This window comes from Triturus cristatus, chromosome 4_1 (assembly GCF_964204655.1).
Source record: "Triturus cristatus chromosome 4_1, aTriCri1.1, whole genome shotgun sequence".
NCBI classification, from domain to species: Eukaryota; Metazoa; Chordata; class Amphibia; order Caudata; family Salamandridae; genus Triturus; species Triturus cristatus.
In genome coordinates, this window is record NC_140585.1 from 563659496 (window position 1) to 563680424 (window position 20929).

General features: G+C 45.2%; 1 protein-coding gene across 1 annotated transcript in view; it reads right to left on the reverse strand.

The window, feature by feature from the left end:
• The window catches only part of LOC146855233 (cadherin-related family member 3-like), a 628588-nt gene that overhangs the window by 246598 nt on the left and 361061 nt on the right, over positions 1-20929 (reverse strand). Inside the window, exon 15 of the mRNA XM_085651100.1 lies at positions 5029-5134. Coding sequence (XP_085507226.1) covers positions 5029-5134 — 106 coding nt within the window. The remainder of the gene's footprint in view (positions 1-5028; positions 5135-20929) is intronic.

Below are 20929 nucleotides of genomic sequence, written 5' to 3' on the forward strand. Positions count from 1 at the left end.
AAGCAACATTGAGCTCAATGTGAATTTCTAGTGAAATGCAATTAGTTACTTTATGGATTACTTTTCTAACCACAGTCCTTGGACATCTCCTGTAAACAGTTGAGTAAAAGCGCTTTGGTTACAGTAGTTATTTTTAAGGAATATTATTGTATTTTAAAAGTTGACACTTAGAAATGTTTTCACATAGAATCACCAATGTTATCCTATGGCAGAAAATTCACTTAGCAGGTAAGTAGTGTTATCATTACTTTTTCTTATTCAGTGGTGGATCCTGGATCCAGCACTGGCCAACCTCCTGTAAACAGTTGAAAGAATGTGTTTAAGTCATACAGACTATTTTTTAGGAATATTTTTAGTTTGTGAAAATAGACACTTAGAAACTTTTCTGGTGAAAACCACACAATGGATTCCTATGGAAGGAAATACAAGTTGCTGGTAAGTACGCTTAGAATTACTCTTCCGGGTCAGTGCTGGGCTAAAAGATTCAGCCCTGGGTTCTCTCCTGATAACAGGTGAGTAAATCGGAATTCGTTGTTCGGCTGATTTTAGAGGAATATTTGTACGTTTCAAAAATGGACACTGAAAATTTTCTGGTGAAAACCACACAATGGATTCCTATGGAAGGAAATACAAGTTACTGGTAAGTACGCTTAGAATTAATTTTCAGGGTCTGTGCTGGGCTAAAAGATGCAGCACTGGGTCCTCTTCTGATTACAGGTGAGTAAATCGGAATTCGTAGTTCGGCTGATTTTAGAGGAATATTTCTACGTTTCAAAAATGGACACAGAAAATTTTCTGGTGAAAACCACACAATGGATTCCTATGGAAAGAAATACAAGTTACTGGTAAGTACGCTTAGAATTACTTTTCAGGGTCAGTGCTGGGCTAAAAGATGCAGCCCTGGGTTCTCTCCTGATAACAGGTGAGTAAATCGGAATTCGTAGTTCGGCTGATTTTTGAGGAATATTTCTACGTTTCAAAAATGGACACTTTTAAAAATTTTCTGGTGAAAACCACACAATGGATTCCTATGGAAGGAAATACAAGTTACTGGTAAGTATGCTTAGAATTACTTTTCAGGGTCAGTGCTGGGCTAAAAGATGCAGCCCTGGGCTCTCTCCTGATAACAGGTGAGTAAATCGGAATTCGTAGTTCGGCTGATTTTAGAGGAATATTTGTACATTTCGAAAATGGACACTTTGAACATTTTCTGGTGAAAACCACACAATGGATTCCTATGGAAGGAAATACAAGTTACTGGTAAGTACGCTTAGAATTATTTTTCAGGGTCAGTGCTGGGCTAAAAGATGCAGCTCTGGGTTCTCTCCTGATAACGGGTGAGTAAATCGGAATTCGTAGTTCGGCTGATTTTAGAGGAATATTTGTACAATTGTAAAGGAAGGGGGCGGGGCCTGAGGTGACGTGTGCAAACACGCCCTGTGGCGCGTTTTAAGTTGGGGAATTAATTCCTCTTCAATCCTGCGGTACCCTGGGGGCCAACTAGCCCACCAGGTACCTCCAGTATGCGTCAGGGAGCTGCGTTGCAGAGCGGTGTTCAGAGGCCACGCCCCTTTTTACAACACTCTGCAACGCAGCTCCGTGGTGCTTACTGGAGGTACCTGGTGGGCTAGTTGACCCCTAGATGACCTCTCAATTGAAGAGGAATGAATTCCCCAACTTAAAATGCGCCACAGGGCGTGTTTGCACAGTATCACCTCAGGCCCTACCCCCTACCTTCACCACTGTTCAAACGCACCCGTGGCGCATTTTAAGTTGGGGGATTAAGTCCCCTTGAATCCTGAGGTCCCCTAGTGGCCAACTAGGCCACCAGGTACCTCCAGTAAGCGCCACGGAGCTGCGTTGCAGAGAGGTGTAAAAAGAGGTGTGGCCTCATTACACCTCTCTGCAACGCAGCCCCCTGGTGCATACTGGAGGTTCCTGGTAGGCTAGTTGGCCCCCAGGGACCCCCAGTATTCAAGGGGAATTAGTTCCCCCTCTGCAAACGCGCCAGGGGGGCGCGTTTGCTGAGTGGTGTAAGGAGGGGGCGTGGCCTCCGGCCCGATCCCGATCTTTTCTGCCGGCATTGCTTTTCAACATGGGGAGCAGCTAACATGCTGCTCCCCATGTGGAAAAGCAATCAGCTTTGCTTCATTGAAGCGAGAGCAGGTTTCCCTGCTCTCGCTTCAATGAAGCAAAGCAGTTTGCAATGACTGGCGGTTGCCAATAGATAGTTATAGTTAGGACCTATTTTCCATAGGAAATCCGCAACATTCTATTGATGGCCCTGGGGACCAACACCCCCCAGGGCCGGCTCCTGCAGTGTCCCGGGGTGCCCACCCCCGGGACACTGCTGTTTGCAATGACAGGTCGGGTAAATTGACAAACTGTTTCAGATTCCAGGGGGACAAATTATCAAGGAGGGGGCCTGCATATTGATCATCCACCTTGACAAGGTGGAGACTCAAATCACCCAGAATCGAGAAGTATTTTAAAAGATGTTTAGATAAACAGTCATATAAGGAGGATGAAAATTCTGGTCAGCTACTGGAGGCCAGTAAATTAAAACTCACTCCACTGATTTGCTCTCTGAAGGGGAGAGGCAGAGGCCAAAAACTACTGCCCCCAGGAGTTCAGAGATTTCAAAGGAGAGGCACTTGAGGATTTGCCTAACAATCATGGCAACACCCTTGCCTCTTTTACCAACTTTATCTCAGTGCAAAATGGTTTAGCCCTCTGGAATAGCTAATGTGATATCAGGTGCAGAGCTATTATTCATTCATGCTTCAGTGAGAAAGAGGACGTCAAGATAATCATCCCTTAAAAGATTAAAGAAATGTAAAGTGTTCTTATGGAGGGAACATGCATTAATCAATGCTGCCTGAACTATAAGAGTGTTAGCAGATTTTAAAGTACATTTAGGTGGCATATGTATCTTAGGAAAGTCTCTTCCAGGCAGCTTAGCCGAACAAGAAGAGCATACTGGAGGAAAAGGGAAGATTAAACAATTGCACACACCTGGACAAGGAATTCTTTGGTTTAGTAAGTGGATCTTCCCAGATGAGTACACTAACGGCTGGTCCCACCCAGGAGAAAACTAGGCAGCGTGGCTGGTGCTGAGCATGGGTTAAGTGTAGACGGGTACAGAAGGGCTTCCCTTAGGCACAGCTGCGACACGCCTCGCTGGTCATCCTGACCTCGTGGCAGCTCCCGTTATGTTCTTCTCCACAGCAGCAAATCTGTTCAAAAGTCATTTGCCAAAGAGGTATCCGGAATGTAGAAATCTTCACCGTGACTCCTTCCAGTGGCTCTTTGACAATGATGCCTCCTTCCCGGACACTGCCTGCTCCCTTGCCCCACTGAACTTCTACTTTCTCAGAGGCTTTTGTATAAATTTCTTCTAAGTTTTGTGTCGGACTCACACTCCATTGACTTTGACCCAGTCCCACACGAGTAAATGTCTGCAGTTGACGCTTTATTTTTTAGGTTCTAATTATTACCTTAAACTTTATTATTCATAACTTTGGTTCTACTGATAGGATTTTTGTCATATTGGTGTCAAATAATTCATATCAAATCATTTTATAAATAATCTTTTTTCCTAAATTAATGTGTTGTATTTTTCTTGTGTTGTAATTTCACTTTATTTGTGTTTGTGTGCTGCATAAATACTTTACACATAGCCTCTAAGTTAAGTCAGACTGCTTTTTTGCCAAGCTACCAAGGCTTAAGCACAAGTTAATTTACTGACTTTTTGTGGTTCATCCGGACAGGGATTAGTGGCTATTGCTTGAGCAGGGTTAACACCCCTGTCAACCAGCAACCCAATTTATTCCAATTTTTAGTTTCTGGAAAATCGAATAGGCAGACACCAGGTTTGGTGGGACTACACAAGGAACTCTAGAGAGAAAAAGACGATGATTATAATTAATTCTTATTGAACTAAGTGGGTCCTGTATTGTAAAAGGCATTGTGGGCAAAGCTGGGAGTGTTAAGTGATGATTGTTTCTGTATCAAGAGCTAGTGGAGGTCTGTAAGAAGTTTAGAAATGGATGAGTGGGCAAGATGTTTGAGGATAAGGCATACAGCTGCTTTCTAGACGAGACATGACTAAGGCCTGAACCTCTGCTTAGAGTTTTAACAGCAGCAAAAGAAGCAGCAAGTGTATATTTCACTTTGGAGGATGTAGTGAGGTCCCTGTCAAGGATTATGTCCAGAATTCTGCCAGACTCTGAAGGGTAAGAAATTATTCTATAGAAATAAAAGTTAAAAATACATGTTTTAAATAATGAAAAATAAATCCACAGAATACGACAAATCAATAATTAAAATGTCGGGATCAAGCAGCAAATTAGTTCCTCTGGTAAAAGGTATCTTAGATCGTCATGAACATATTTTCACAAAATAGTAATCAATAAACTTCAAAGAATTTCCTAAAAGTTACAAATGCGGTTTTAATTTCATTTAGCATAAAATAAACATCCTTAGGAAAGCAGCTGCAGTCTTAATTTTATGTAAAAAAAGATTTCCTCTATATTAGAACAACAAACAATAAGCACAGCAATATCACCTGTTCCTTGGAGAATAACATAGACAGTGCTATTCTGTTTAGTTTTAGACAGTTAGAGGACATGCAGGTAGCAATGTCTTTCATGCATTAACGAAACTTAGACTCCAACAGATTGTTAAAGATGGCGACTATGTTTCGAGAATTATCTGAATAGGAAACAATCTCAAAACCATTAAGTCAACAATTTCCACTAAAACAGCATTTACACACTCAATATGGTGAGATGTAATGATGGCGCTTCAGGGGATAGACTGATAGGGGTGTAAGTGGAGATATTAGGCCCTACCTGATAGAAACAACACTGCATGGAGGCAAATGCCCTTACTGCAAAGATGATTGAGCAAGATGAAATGAGACACCAGATCAACAGTCACTGAGAGATCAAGTATGAACAAGGTGGCATAGTAGGTATGTAAAATCAAGTGAATACGCATAGTGTAGGATGATAAAATATCACTCACTTGTCAGTGATGGTTCTCCTTTATCAGAAACTCTAATGATTAATGTATGCCTAAACTGCATTCCAGAGAAGGTTATATTATCATAATCCAACCCTTTAGGCCCAAGCTGGAAGAAAGGAGAGCAAAGTATTAATACTGTATAATCAACCGTTGTGCCATTCTCATGTAGTTGAAATACTGACAAATAACTGGCATAACCATTTCAATATTTGTTGATGGTTAAAATGAATACAGAACAACAATGAGGATGGGCCCTGAAATGGAATATAATATAACTGCATCAACGGTAAGTTAAAATTATCTCAAGGATCCCCCTCCAAACCTGGTGCAATATATTTTAATACTGGGTTCCTGGGACAATGTTAAAAACTGAGAACGGATATTTTTAAGACAGAATTGATTGTAGATGTCCTGGCAATGGTCTACATGTTTCGCCTTGGTCAAATAATTTAGCAGGCTTTCTTCAGGACCAGAAATAGTTTAAGCACAAAAGGCCTCGTGAAATGTGAGTACACACGGTAAGGTGTACTAACCATAAGGGGGTGAACCGGCTTCTTATGGTTTTAACCAGGATCCCGTTGATTCATTCTGGGTGAGGTGGTAAAGGGTAGTAATCGGGGTGTGGTAAATCTGATACCTGGTGGTCATTTTCTGTGTGTTGCATTTTTTCAGGGTCCTGCTGTATTGTATTTACCACACCCAGATTTAGCACCTGAAAAACACAGTAGTAATACCGGGTGTAGTAAAATAGCACCCAGAGATTATGCGAGAAATTGGTTTGTGCATGCATTGTTTCATCTGAAAACATCACAGACGAATTCACTGCACACAGAATTATTGTGCATGAACGAAATAAGCACAGGGAAACTAAAAACATCACTTTTAAGTGTCAAACACATGACTTCCTGTATAAACATCCTGTTCTTAGCAACTGTGCTGAATGATAATAGGAGAGCTCTGCGTAGAAACCATTTTGCTGCATGAATCTGTTTAAAATGTGTGGAATTCAATCCATCTCAGTAAGAATAATCTAGGTGGCATATGTGGCATTCACCTACATTTAGTTGTTTATATCACTTAGATGGCATCTGGCAAGGTGAAGAAACTCTAATTGTTTGAGAGAGAGCTGCAGGTTCTGATGACCGAGGTCATAAAGGAGGGTCCAGGACTCATGAGTGACCTCATAATGAAGACCAGTGGAAAGGTGATGGCCCATGTATGGCAGAACGTCACCTATAAAGTGAATGCGATCTCTATGTTTCCACGCACAGAGCACAAAAAAACATTTCAGTCACCTGAAGACAGGAGTGTGGGATTTGCTAGTCAAGCACAGAAGAGACACACATACCACTTACTGGTGGCGACCCTGCACCTCACACGAAACTGAAGTCCTTAGAAAGTTAAGCAAGCATCATAATACATTCTGCTAGCCTGAGGAGAATTGCTGGTGGACTTGGGGCCGAAGGGGACATCGAACCTGGTAAACACTCTGATATTACGTGCTGTGCTGTGATGTTAACATTGTTATAAGTAAACTGCTCAATAGGCTTCATCACTCCATGTTAACATTAAATATGTTAAATAAATGCAATAAATGCTTAGGTTTCAAGTAGTAATTAATTCATTTGAAAAGTAGACAGTTACATATAAATATATAGACATGCAACAAATGACAAACAGATCTTCAAAATATGTGTGTGGTTTCAATTAATTTAGGTGTTAGCAGGTATTAGGCTAGGGAAGGAATACAGACGGGCATTAAGGAATAGGCATTGTTACTGAACAATCTTTGAAGATAAGAGATATAATAACATTGTATATGTTGAAATGCTATGTAAATATAAAACAATAACCTATATCACAAGTTCAAAATGTATAGACAGACATATGCATTGCTAATTATAAGGCCTATAAATTAATTGTGCAGGAGATACTGTATAAGAGGAAAATGTAGAAGCTGAGCCTTCAACTACCCATGCCCAGCCAGCAAAGAAGCTGTAAGTAAATGCCTCTTTTTGCATGATCACCCCTAAAGGTGTGGACTGATGCTGATGAATTTTCGACTATGAGAGTGCACTGAGGCCTGCTAACCAGACTTCAGTGCCAGTTCTAATATTTTACAAAATGTATGTTGAATTGGCTACCCCCAATTGGCACAAGGTAACTTACTAATAAGCCCCTAGTATTTGGTCCCAAAGGCTACCCAGGGCCTGTAAGTTATATGCTCACCCTGGGCTGCACTACTGAAAGTGCCACACTGAGTGTGATAAAGCACAACATGGCTCCCAGCCTGCCACTGTGGACTGAGAGGGCAGTTTTAAACTGCCAGTTCAACTGTGCCATTTAAACCTATGGCAAAACCTCCCCATCCCTTAACAATACATGTAAGTCTTCCCTAAGGAAGGCATATTGAATCATAAGGCAGGCAACTGTGTATTAGTAAGTAGTACATATAGTCTTATATGCCCTATCAGCAAAAACCCTAAAATGTTGTTTTTACTTTGGGCAGCCCGGTGGCCCCATTGGTTAGTACAGAATTACACACTGAAATATCAGCTGTGCTAACTTCTCAATAGGATAAACACAATAGGCACTTCAAGGTATCAAATTAATCATGGCATTAAACCGGACTTGATGCCCAAGTCAAATCTAATGTAAGTTTTAAGGAACAGCAACTTTTATAAAATTGCCACTCTTTTTCCCAGGACAATAGAGGTTTGTCATAGAGGGAGGTGTTACCTTCCCCTCGCAGGAAGCCACACAGGGTGCTGGCCCAAAAGGCAAGCTTCAAAGGAGTAGCCACCTTTAGCAGACAAATCGCAACCACACTCAATGGGGCTGGCTGGAAGGAACAGAAAGAGTAAAACAGTTGGCCGATTGTTCTTCTGTGACTGTGTAGCCCACAGGTAGGCACACCTCTGGAGTAGGCTACTAAGCACCTCACGACAAAGGAAGGGTTCAGACATCTTGCGAGTAGGCAGAATAGTGCACTCTGGGATTGCTAGATGCCACTCTTAGCCAGAAGCAATCATAGGGTGGGAAGGATCCTGTCACCCCATTGGCTAGTATCCACATCACCCCTTCAGGGTACTTTATGGGCATACATATAGTACCCTTGACACTCCAAACCTCAGATCACATCTGGACTGTAGAAAAGACCAAAAAAGCACTGACCTGTTGGCCCCTGGACCTTTCAAGAGAGGACTGTCCCTGCTGTTTCTTGGGCTAGCAAAGAAAGGACTATGTCTGTGGCCCCTGATTTTTAGAAATGTTGCTTCAGAGCCCTAGCCCACAAAGGTGAACTCCAGGAGTCAGTTTGCTGACTCCCTGTTCCAGCACAAGGGCCACAAACAATGATTTTGCCCACACTAGCTGGTTGGTAGCCACCTCGATGGTGCAGCCAAGAAGACCACCACTCGCTGCTCAAATGTTGCACCCAAGCCTCTTGGACCTGGAAGAGTCATCAGAGTGCAGATTGGTCACCAACTAATCGCTGTGGTGGATGAAGTCCACTTGTGTCCTGAGGTCCTCAGGAGACAAGAGGACCTTATCGCCCCATCATCAGTGCACCAAGAGGCGCATTTGCAGAGTGGTGTGAAAAGGGGCATGGCCTCGGATCACCTCTCTGCAATGCAGCTCTATGGCACATACTGGAGGTACCTGGTGGGCTAGTTGGTCCCCAGGGACCCTCAGTATCCAAGGGGAATTAATTCCCCAACTAACAACGCGCCAGGGGGTGCGTTTGCAGAGTGGTGGAGAACGGGGGCGTGACCATGCTGGCTTTTAAAAAAAACAAATACAAGGAGGGCTGTGTGGCCCCCCATCTTTTACATTTTCGCATGGGCCTGACCCCTTTTTAAAAAATGTGTTTTTATATAAATCGGGAAGGGTGCTGCCTGGCCTCCCTCCCGAGGCCAATTTCGGCCCGGGGTCCCCATCTTCCTGGGCATTGCCAGACTTTTTAAACATTTTATTTGGAGGGGGGCCACTTCTGGCCCTGGGTACCCCATCTCCCGGGGCCTGGCCTCTCCGTTGGGGACCATGGGGCTGCCCCAATGCCCCCACGGTCCTGCCGGCACCCTGCCTCCTGCAGGAGCCGGCATTGCTGTTGCACAAGGGTAGCTACAGACAGGTTTACCTGCTCTTGCTTCAATCAATCAAAGCTCCCGCCCTGCCATAGCCAACAGCAATGTCCCAGGGATGGGCACCCGGGACATTGCAGGAGGGTGGCGGTCCCCAGGGCCATCAAGGGCTCCAGGTGGGGGGCTTCACGGCCCCCCTCCCTTCATTTCCAAAGCCCCAGGGAGGTGATGGTCCCCGGGGCTGGGGGCCGTAATTGATCCCCGAATTTGAATATTTAGTGCTCTGGGAAGGTGGTGGTCCCTGGTGCGTGTGGTGGGCTCAAGCCCCCCACTCACGTTTATAAAAAAAAAACTGAGCCCCGGGGAGGTGGCGGTCCCCAGGGCTGTGGGGGGCTTCTGGCCCCCACGTTTAATTGGCAAAGCCCCATGGAGGTGGTGGCCCCTGGGGCGTGTGGGGGGGTGCAATTTCTCAGGCCAATTCTGGCCCCAGAGACCCCATCCCCCGAGGCCGGCCTTTCAGGTTTTTTTTAAATGTTGTAATTAGAGGGGAGGGTGGCCACTTCTGGCTCCGGGGAGCCCACACACATTTTTATTTAAAAAAATGAGTGCTCTGGGGCGGTGGTGGTCTCCAGGGCTGCGGGGGGTCTGCGTGCCCCCACAAATCATCAATGAAGCCCCGGGGAGGTGGCAGTCCCCAGGGCTGTTGGGGGCTCTGCGGGCCCCAGCTATATAATTTGGGATTGCCCCGGGACCTGGCCCACCCAGGGACTTAACAATGACGAAGCACGGGGGCCTGTGCTTCGTTTTTTTAAACATGTTCTCTGCAGGATTCGCACACACAGCGCAAATTCTGCCATTTAAAAAAATTAATGCTTTTTTTGGGGACCCCTCAGTAGGCCTAGGGGGTGAGAGTGTTTCTACCCAGCCCTCTTTTCTTGATTTTTAATGTTTTTTTCACTGTTTTCTTGTGACTCAGTTACTGAGTCAAAAGATGGCTGCCAACACTTCCTTGTTTGGAGTGTTGGCAGCCAATCAGAAGTCAGCTCGTACTCAGGAGGAGGAGCGGCTCCTCCTCGGTGCTCAGATATTGAAACTTTTCGTTTTCTAATTTCTCAGTAACTACTGAACGGATTTACACCATTTATAAAAAGGGTGCTTTCTGAACCAAGGCCTACCTTTTTGCCAAATTTGGTGTAATTCCGTTCAGAAGTTCGGGCTGTAGCTTAGTCTAAAGTTCCTATGGAAATTAACATGGGTAAAACGTGTTTTGGGACCCCCTTTTTTCTCAGCCCCCTCTTGACGAATCACCCTGAAACGTTTCAGACAGGAGCTGACTGGAGCACCCCATTCGTTTTTAAAATTTTGCAAAGATTTGTCAACCAGCGGCAAAGATATTGGCAAAAGAAAAAACACTTTTTGAATAGAAATAAAGTCCTAACTATAACTACCTACTGGCGACCGCCAGTAGGTAAGATATATATATGTATGTATATATATATATATATATATATATATATATATATATATATTCACACAATGTCGATCCCAGTCGGAAAAGAATCCACACGAGCCCGCTCGATCAGTGTAGCAGTTTATTTTCAAAAGGCAGAAGAGGACGACGCGTTTCGACCACGTCCGTGGTCTTGGTCACATGACCATTGTCTCCATTACACAGTTTTATACAAGGTAAGTGCACTTTTTTTCATAAACATAAAAGAAATGCTTAATTGATGGATTACTCTATAAAGTGATACAAATCATATTAATTCAAATTACAAAATACAATTCAAATGACACAGGTAATTTTGTGACAATACAATTATTTTTCATTGATTGTTTGTACCAGTGTAGAGTCAGTGATTTGCGCAAGAGTGCATTGCTGACTGTGTTGAATTATCAATAGAAGACTAGTGCCTTTCTGATAAGCTATGTGATGAATTTAAGTGGTTTGGAGGATACCTTCCAGTAAATCATAAGTTGAACAATCGATGTATATTTATTTAAAATTACTTACACCCGAGGTCAAAACTTAAAAACGCCAATGCTGGTTTAAGTGGGTTGTCTTCTGGAATAAAGTGCCTGACTTCTCAACTTTCTTAAACGATGCCTACTCCCTAAATTTCAAAGCTAGAGAAGAAATTAGCAAAAAAGGACCCTCACACTGCATAAGGAACATTTCTGATACCTTTTGGGCCAAAAGTCTAATGAACAGTAGTAGATTATCTATCATTCTTTTGCAGTGTCAAACTCTTTTTCCTCTACCCATTGTCAGAAGTCCAAGAACTTCCTGCAGCTGAAATAGTAGATGGAACATGACTGAGTGTTGGCTGTGGGTCACAAACTCCATGCAGCAATATACCTCATCCATGCTGGGTTGGACGTTTGCTGCAAAAATTGTCAGAAAATGTTGAACCCAAGTTACATCAGCATTGGTCAAAGTCAGGACACTTCTTAGAAAAGCATGAAATTCCTCGCCTTTATGCTAGTGAAAGCTTTACCCAACACTACTTGCCTATTGACGTCCCTGATAAGTTAACTAAATGTGTACATGGAATTGTTGCGACCCTTGAATGGGCCCTTAATGATATTAATTCCATCAGGGGATTTGATCCTCTACAACAGGGTACATTCCTCCTTATATTTTATAGTTGAATTGACTTATTCCAACTATTTGAAGCCCACATTGACCGAGAACACATGATTGTGCTGATGGTCAAAGATCGAGGACAGGAGGAGAAAACTGGACATCTCCCCGGCCTCTTATCCCACAATTCTAAGGATAGTTCAGTAGACAGAGAAGTACTCTACCTTACATTGACAGGACAGCAGCAGAGAGGCTGTCGTCAATTGTTAGGTCATTTTGCTGGACTGTTTTCATTGACACCTGGACTGACCCAGTGGTGTGTTCATGACATTCACACTGATGACGGCTTGTTTGTTATAAATATGATATACAGGTTGCCAGACAAAGGAAAGGTCAACGTCCAGAAAAATGTTTCCAAAATGTTGTCCCTGGGGTGGTTGATTCCTCTTCTACTCCCAGGTACAGCCTTGTGGTGCTTGTACCAAAGACCAACCAAAAAAGGTGTAGCCCAGAAATAATTTTCAGATTAGTGAGGATTAGTGAGTGCAGTAACCAAGACTGCTGGACACCTCTTTCCCTTAGCTGATAAGCTCATTGGTTGGTTAGGGGCTGCCAAGTATCTAAGTACATTTGATTTGACCTCCAGAAACGGGCAAATTGCCCGAACTGAGGGAACAAAGGCGAGATCAGCAATTAAAACTGCTGAGAGCCATTTCCAATTTAAATCAATACACTTCGGGTTGAGGAATGGCCCCATCATCTTCAAGAGGTTAGTCAACAGTGTACTGCCTTGGCTGCAGACCTTTAGTGCTGGATGATATTGCTGTCTTTCGCCCCACCTCAGGAACATCTGACCCAACCTCAGGGAAGTGCTTCAGGCCCTGGACCTGGTGAGACTGACTATCAAGTCCAGCAAGAGCCAGATGGGTCAGGGGTGTGTGTGTACCTGGTAACCCTAGTTAAGAGGGACATGTGCAGCCTCTCCAACCTATAATCCACACAATCAGGGCTTGCTAGCCTCATAAAATTCGGACTCTGGTCAGAGCTTTCCAAAGTCTAACAGGATACTTACTACAGGATGTTTGTTAAGGGTATGCCACTATTGTAGGTCCCCTGTGATAGCTGGATTCTATGAAGTAGGCCATAATATTGAGGCAGTGTTATCATGGTTGAAAGATGATCAACCCATTGCCTTTATAAACAGTTGACTACTCCCTGGAGAACAGCATTGGAGCGCCATGGAGAAAGAATTCTTTGCTGTGGTTTGGTCACTGTAGAAGCTGTTTGATACTCACTTCCAGGTTCATAGTGACTACAGGGATCTCAGGTGGCTCATGCAGAGGAGAGGAGAAAATCCCAAAACATTGAGGTGGTCCATTTCCCTATAAAGAATGGACTTTATAGTGGAGCATGGACCTCAATGGTTCCTTCACATAAACGATGAGAATTGCCAAGGAAATGCCTAAGTTAGTCCTCACCTTTTATTTATTCATTTAATTTTATTTGAAAAGTTTTATAAAGTGCGAACAAGACCCTTAAGGGTATCAGAGCGCTGTACAGATGTGGAGAAAGCATGAATAAAACCAAACACAATGGTACAAATGATGTAGTTAAGTCCACACACTGTCAAACAAAAGGGGGGGAACAATTAAGGTAAGGGTCTGGGGTGTCGGCCCGCCAGTATAGTTTCAGAAGGGCCAGAGAGCGAGGTAACAATTCAACAGACAAGCATAAAATAAATCGAAACAACAGTGTAAAATAAGTATCAAATCTATAGACAGAGAATGAGTACAATTGATGCTGTTAATATTCACTTTTGACATGTTTCTTGAAAGATGCAGTGGAAGGATGGGATCTGTTCTCGGGAGGAAGAGGTGAAGTCATGATTGTAAGTTTTTTCTTTTTGAATTTTGGGAGGTTTCAAAAGTAGGGTGGACGTACTTCTTAAGTTCCGACATGAGCCAGATAATTCAAGCTTTTTCACCAAGTAAACCGGGGTGTTGTAATGTATGGCTTTATGCATCAAGCAAGCTGTCTTGAAACAAAGCCAAATTAGTTGCATAAGGTCGGGGGAAATGTGGTCATGCTTTCTGGAATCAGTGCAGAGTGGCACTGAAAGGGGCCAGGCTAGCTTTGGGAAGCCCAGCAAGGTTCATCAAACCCTATTCCAGTCGAGAGATAACCAGGGATTGTACTGCAGGCCTGATGTCTTCAGGGGGAAGGAAAGGCTTGATTTTCTTAAGGGTGTTGAGTTGAAAGTTGGCTCCCCTAATAGTTGCACTGATGTGAGCTTGCATATTTAGGTATTTGTCCGAGGTAATGCCTAACGATTTAGCAGAGTCTACCACATGAGGGGTGCAGTTAAGAGGAGTGAGTTGTACAAGCCAGTCTGGAGTAGGTGCAGAGTGGTTGTGGGGGGCAATCAGAAAGATTTCAGTTTTGAGAGTATTTAACAAAAGGTGGTTCTGGGCAACCATTGTTGAGTTTGTGAGAGTGCATCATTTAGCGTTTTTCTGTCCTCTTGGGAGGAGATCTTCAAGTACAGTTGCGTGTCATCTGCGTACATCTGTGGTAATGAATGTTAGAATGGTTCAGAATGTCGGTAAGTAGTTCCATAAAGTGGTTGAAAAAAGGGGGCAAGAGTGTGGATCCTTGAGGAACTCCGATCATAACAGGGGTACTGGTTGCAAGGGAGTGGTTAACTTTGATTCTTTGTGTGCGGTTAATTAAGAAAGAGGCAAACCAATTTAAGACTCGACCCGAGAGACCCATCATATGTTGAAGAAGAACAATCAAGTTTTCATGTTCGATGGTATCAAATGCTGAGGACAGGTCAAGAAGGATCAAAAGACAAGGGACATTTTGATCAAGGGATCTCTGGGCATCATCCACAATGTAAATTAGTGCCGTTTTAGTACTGTGCCCTGCTCTGAAACCCGACTGGTAGACGTCACGGTGTTTGAAATTTCTCAATGTGGTTGCATAGCTGCGAGTGGATGCATTTCTCAAACAATGTAGCTAGAGTCATGATGCTGGTGATAGGTCGGAAGTTGTTAGGATCAGATAAATCAGAGTTGGGCTTCTTAGGGATGGAAGTAACTTGCCCCCACTTGAGGCAATCAGGGATCTTTACCTGCAAGAGAGATTCATGAATGATCCAGGAACAAAGAGGGAGAATGGCCAAATTGAGATCTTTAAAAAACTTAGCAGGTAGCGGATAGCTGAAATGGTTGGGAGGTTTTAGTGGCGCCATGGCGTGGAGCAACTCTGTGACATTTCGAAGGAGAAAGGAATTCCAAGAGGTGTCGTTTTTGAGAGAACAACCAATGGTCAAGGACTCTGCCGAAGGTTCCACCGGCTTAACTGATGATGCAGTGAGGTTCAGAGGCCGTAAAATGGGAGTGTCAGGTAGCAGCTCCAGTTCAATTTTTCTAGTTTTTTCGGACAAGTGCACGGAGAAGTGCACTGAGTCCTACCCACTAGAGAGCGAGATCGCGGGAGTCGAGATAGAGTTGGAAGACTGGTTAGCTTGTTGTTTTATGATTTCAAAGAGTTTCTTGGGTCTATTTTTAGTGCCGTCCAGCTGAGCCATGAAGTGGTCTGTTTTAGCAATGCAGATGTGTTTGTTGTATGTACTTCTCACCTTCCTTAGCTGAATGAGGCTTGTGGTGGAGGAAGTATTTCTCCAAAGCCTCTCTGAGAGTCTACGTTTGCGACATTCATAATTTAGGGCACCATTAAACCAAGGTTTGGATTGATCGACTGGAATCCTTTTGAGTTACTTCAACACAATAGTATAAAAAATGATAGCCACAGTGTTATTGTAGTGATCAGAAAGATTGTTAAGGTTGGTCATGTTAGGAAGGGGCTGAATCCTTTTCTTGGGGATTGATGTTAGAACATTGATGTTGATGTCTCCCAGATTGCGAGTCAGCTGTTTAGCATTAAGAGGTTGGCCATGTCTGCACGTGACCTTTTCCAAAATGTGGAAGGAAATTTGATGATGATCCGACCAGTACCAGGGTAGAATGTCACCCAGTTATATGATATTGTCTTTAGCTATGATAGACCGAACTCCTGAGGCGGAAAGCCGGGAGCAACGAACGAGCACGCAGAAATCTGTATTTTATGCTGTATTATTTGTGTACTTTTAAAAATTATACCTTTGGCAACACTCTCGCTACTTCCCCTCCCCCGCACAGCCGATCTGAACGCTGTTGCGGGCCGCCATTCACTGCCACGTCATTCTGGGGAAGCCTGGTCAGGCCACGCCACCCTTCATCACGGGCCACGCCCCCCCGCCTTATAACGCGCCAATTCACAGGCGCCGGCAGATAGACCGTACTCCTGAGGCGGAAAGCCGGGAGCAACAAACGAGCACGCAGAAATCTGTATTTTATGCTGTATTATTTGTGTACTTTTAAAAATTATACCTTTGGCAACACTCTCGCTACTTCCCCTCCCCCGCACAGCCGATCTGAACGCTGTTGCGGGCCGCCATTCACTGCCACGTCATTCTGGGGAAGCCTGGTCAGGCCACGCCCCCTTCATCACGGGCCACGCCCCTTCCTGCTCTTCACTTACATAAACCATGTGCCTCCCACGGCCGCGCAGCGGACGGGCGCAGCGGGCGCGCCGGCGGCGTGCCGAAGGCGCGCCAAAGGCAAGCCCGTCTGTGCCCGTCCGCGCCAGGACGGGCCTGAGGGCATGCCATCCCGCTTTGCCTATTACATATTCCTCCCAAGCACTCAGGGACTTTCAGCACACTGCAATTTTACCACCTCCTATGGCTTTACATCGCATTATATCGGCGGGCCTCATGCGCCCCAACCAACCCCTCCTCAAAGGCTACACACCCCAAGCATTGGCACCAGCGAGCACCACATTTCTCAAGGTATCTTACCTTAACACCCGCTCACTGGTGAAGCACTCTGAGGATATTTTTATCCTGTTAACTAGCTCGAACCCCGATATGCTTTTACTCACAGAAACATGGCTCACATCAGAGTCCATGCCGGACATCCTGGCAGCCCTCCCCCCCGATTACTACATCCTCTGCGCAGACCGCCCTGGCGATCGGCCTGGTGGTGGGGTGGCGGCCATTATTTCTAAGCGCCTTAAATCCATATCTTCATACTCCCTTCCTCTACCTGAGGTGGAGAACCTAATTATTAACTTGCAGACGGATGTTGATCCCCTCACTCTTCTTTTACTATACCGGCCCCCATATCCCATGCCATCTTTTTCCACCACTCTTAGCGAACAACTATCCTCCCTTCTTATATCGCATTCCCATCTCGCCATTTTTGGCGACCTGAATTACTGGTTCGGCGATAGCCACGCCGGTTCTCATGCCACTGAGCTTTTTGAGACGCTTAAAAGCCTGAACCTTGTCCAACACGTCTCCCAACCTACTCATATCAAGGGACACGTCTTGGACCAGATCTGGACCTGCAACCTGGAGCTGTCCCCACCAGACATACGTCCGTGTGCCTGGTCCGACCATCATTTGGTAGACACTATCATCACGGTTGCTGCTCAGACCCCCGCTCCCTTGATGGCCGGCGGCCATGCCCGTAAATGGAGCTCATATGACTCCCAGGGATTTCTAACTGCCCTGGCTGACTCCTCCCCGGTGATTTCTGACCCCACCGACATGGACGGGCTGGAACAAAAAGTGGCCACCTGGCTCGAGTCGGCCAGCGATTTGTTTGCCCCTCTGGTCAAATTTCCCTGTACCAAACACAGGAACTCTCACAGGTGGTTCTCCGACGACCTCAAAGCCCGGAAACTTAAAACACGCCAGCTGGAACGCATCTGGAGACACGATTACTCTGACCTAGCCAAACAATCTTATCTGACCGCTCGCAAAGAATTCAAAATAGCTATTCGTTTAGCTAAAACCGAACACTTCGCCAGTAGGATATCTCAGGCAGCTAATAAATCTAAGGAGGTGTTCAGAGTTATGAACGAGTTAACCACAGATGATAGGACCCTACCAGCCCAGACTCCCACGCAGGAGGCCTGTGACACCTTGAACTCGTACTTTCTAGAAAAAATTTCCACTATCAAAAAATCCATTTCCTCACTCCACCAACTGCCACTACTGGATAACTCCCTCAATAATCCCATGTCCTTCACTTCTTTCCCGGTTCTAGACTCCTCTTCTTTGGCGGAACTAGCCACTCGCGTAAAATCTGGCTCCCCAAATGACTGCTGCCCGCCGTCCGTTCTGCGGAACATATGTCTTAATCTACCTGACAGTATTTTACATCTACTTAATAGCTCCCTCAGCAGCGGCATTTGCCCTACTTCCCTCAAGGAAGCTATCCTTGTACCCTTACTAAAAAAACCTGGCGCCGACATGACGGAGCCATCGAACTACCGCCCCATCTCTCTTCTCCCCTATTTTTCTAAACTCATGGAGGCCCATGTCACTCGCTGCCTGTCCGGGTTTATTGAATCCTCCGGCTATCTCGTACCTACCCAGGCCGGCTTCAGACCCGCCCATTCTACAGAAGCTGTTATTCTGGCAGTCCTTGACACACTCAGAGGCAACGCGGACGCGGGAAACCCCCAAGCCCTCGTCTTACTGGATTTATCGGCCGCGTTCGACACGGTGGACCATGACATCCTTCTCCACCGTGTCGGACAGGCGGGCATCCAGGGCGTTGCTCTCGAGTGGGTCAGGTCTTTCCTCACAGGGAGAACACAGGCGGTCCGCCTAGGTCCTTACACTGCAAAAAAATCCCTCTCCCCGCTCCTCTTTAATCTTTACCTCCGGCCACTCATTCAATCGCTTCTGAAATGGGACATCGTCACCTATAACTATGCTGACGATCTCCAAATCATTTTCCCTCTTAATTCACCTAATGCCATCACAACTTTTCATGGAGCCATGACCCATATCCAACTCTGGATGAACCAGAACCAATTAAAGTTGAACCCCGGTAAAACTGAGCTCCTACTTCCCGGACTCAGTGCCACCTACTGGGGTCCACAGTTCTGGCCTCCGGAGTTTGGCTCCTCCCCCGTCCCAGCAAAATCAGTAAAAAGTCTGGGTGTCATTATCGACACCGAGCTTTCTCTTAGTGCTCAGGTGGGAGCGGTGGTTTCCTCCTGTATGTTCCAACTTCGGAGGATCCGCAAAATCCGCCACCTTCTCCCCCCGGCAGCACTCACCCAAACTGTCATTTCGCTGGTACTTTCCCGTTTGGATTTTTCCAATGCCATCTACCACGGTTTGCCACAATACCTGACTCACGCCTTCAAATCGTTCAGAACCAGGCTGCCCGCCTGATCCATGGAACACCCAGATGGCAATCAGCTAAACCTTTGCTTACGAACCTGCATTGGCTCCCGGTTGAGCGCAGGGCTGCCTTTAAGGTGGCTTGTCTCACCTTTAAGGCACTTCACTGCCCCTCCCCTGCTTTCGTAAAATCCACCATCCGCCCTTACTGCCCCACACGTAATCTTCGATCCGCCCACCGCGACTTGCTGATAACCCCCAGGAGCAAAACTAAGAGATTCGGCGGACGCCGGTTCTCTCACCTAGCCCCCGAGCTCTGGAACCTCCTCCCTTCCTCTATTAAATCTTGCTCCTCTTTTCTCAAATTTAGGAAAATGCTAAAAACTTACCTCTTTCCCACCCCCACGTAGACTCTGTTCCTCTACCTCCCCCTCACTTTGTTCTGTCTACCAGCGCCAGGAAGCTTCGGTTTCAGTGCGCTTTATAAGCAACACTTAACATAACATAACATAACATATGATATGGTCGAGGGTGGCGCCCTTGTTGTGGGTAGGTAACTTACAGACCTGTGAGAAGGTAAAATCGGAGAGGAAGGCCTTAAAGTAGCAGGTAAAGGATCATTTGTGTCATTCCAAAGGAGGTTAAAGTCTCAGAGGAAGATATGGCAGACTTGGTCCGAGCTAATGACCTCCATGATTTTCTCTTTGAAGATCAGATTATCGCTTGGTGGATGATAAATTGAGTGAAGCACACAGGTAGTCTTGCCCTTATTCCAAATTTCGGTGACTTGCTTTATAGTGAGTCTGGAGCGATGAATGCAAGCAACCCCCCCACTTTTAACAAGTCGATCGCATCTGATAATGGCATAATCAGGAGGGATTAAAATGTCGAGAACAGGGGAGGAGGCATCATTGAGACAAGTTTCAGTGGGAATCAGTAGGTCCAAATCTTATGAAATGATGAGTTCCAAAATATCAGCTGCATGTTTCACAGCCAATCTGCAGTTGAGCAGCATCGATTTGATGTGAGGGTTAATAGTGACCACTTTATGATGAGAGGTAGTTATTTGAAGTAGGTTTTCCTTGTTAACCATTCTATGGTTGATCCTATGTTCCCTGTCAGGGTCAGGGTCTGAGGTAATCGGAGGGATGTTAATAGTAGAGTTAGAGGAGGAGAAAATCCACTGTACGAGAATAAAAGAGTGACAGTGTCCTCATCCAACAGCTGAGGCTGGAACCTACGGGGCATAGAATGGTGGTTAGGGAGGGGCCTCGAACTCCAGATGGAGCTAAGAGGGGAGAGGATAAAGGATTGATCGTCCCCGCCGTAAAACACTTTTGGTGGATTGTGTTGATCAGTCCCCTGGGAGGGGTGTTTATTCATGGAGAACTGTAGAAGTGTTTGCATGATCTCTTTGACAGCAAGGAGATTCTGCTTGAGGTCAGCAATCTTCTCCTCAAAGTAAGGGTGGTTAATGCCCTCCGCAGCTGACCCAGAATGAGACAATGGGTCTCATTCTGGTAGAGTATGTCCTTTACCACAGTGACACGGGGAGATAGAATCCCACTTAGGGACGTAAGATTTGGTGCAAGGAGGCGCTTAGCAGATCCTGAAGTGGGATTAGAAATGGTCAAGGTGGTTTTAACAAAGGTGGTAGGGGATGCACAGTAGGAAGAGGAAGGAGTGAGTGGGTTACGGGGTGACATACTGGAGGCAGCAGCTAGGTCCAAGGCCCTCGAGTTAGTAATACCTGAGCCTAGGGGTAGATTAGCAGGGTTGTCATGGTTGGTAATACCTGAGCCTAGGGGTAGATTAGCAGGGTTGTCATGCTTCTTTTTTTTTGTTTTTTTTTTAACTTGTTTTCGTTTTTATTGAATTCTTCAAGAAATTATGCAAAGAGAGAAAGAAAATTACATTGTTTTCACTGTGTGGCACATTCAAACCACTTTTTGGCAAATAATGTCGAAATGACCATCTGGCCACACA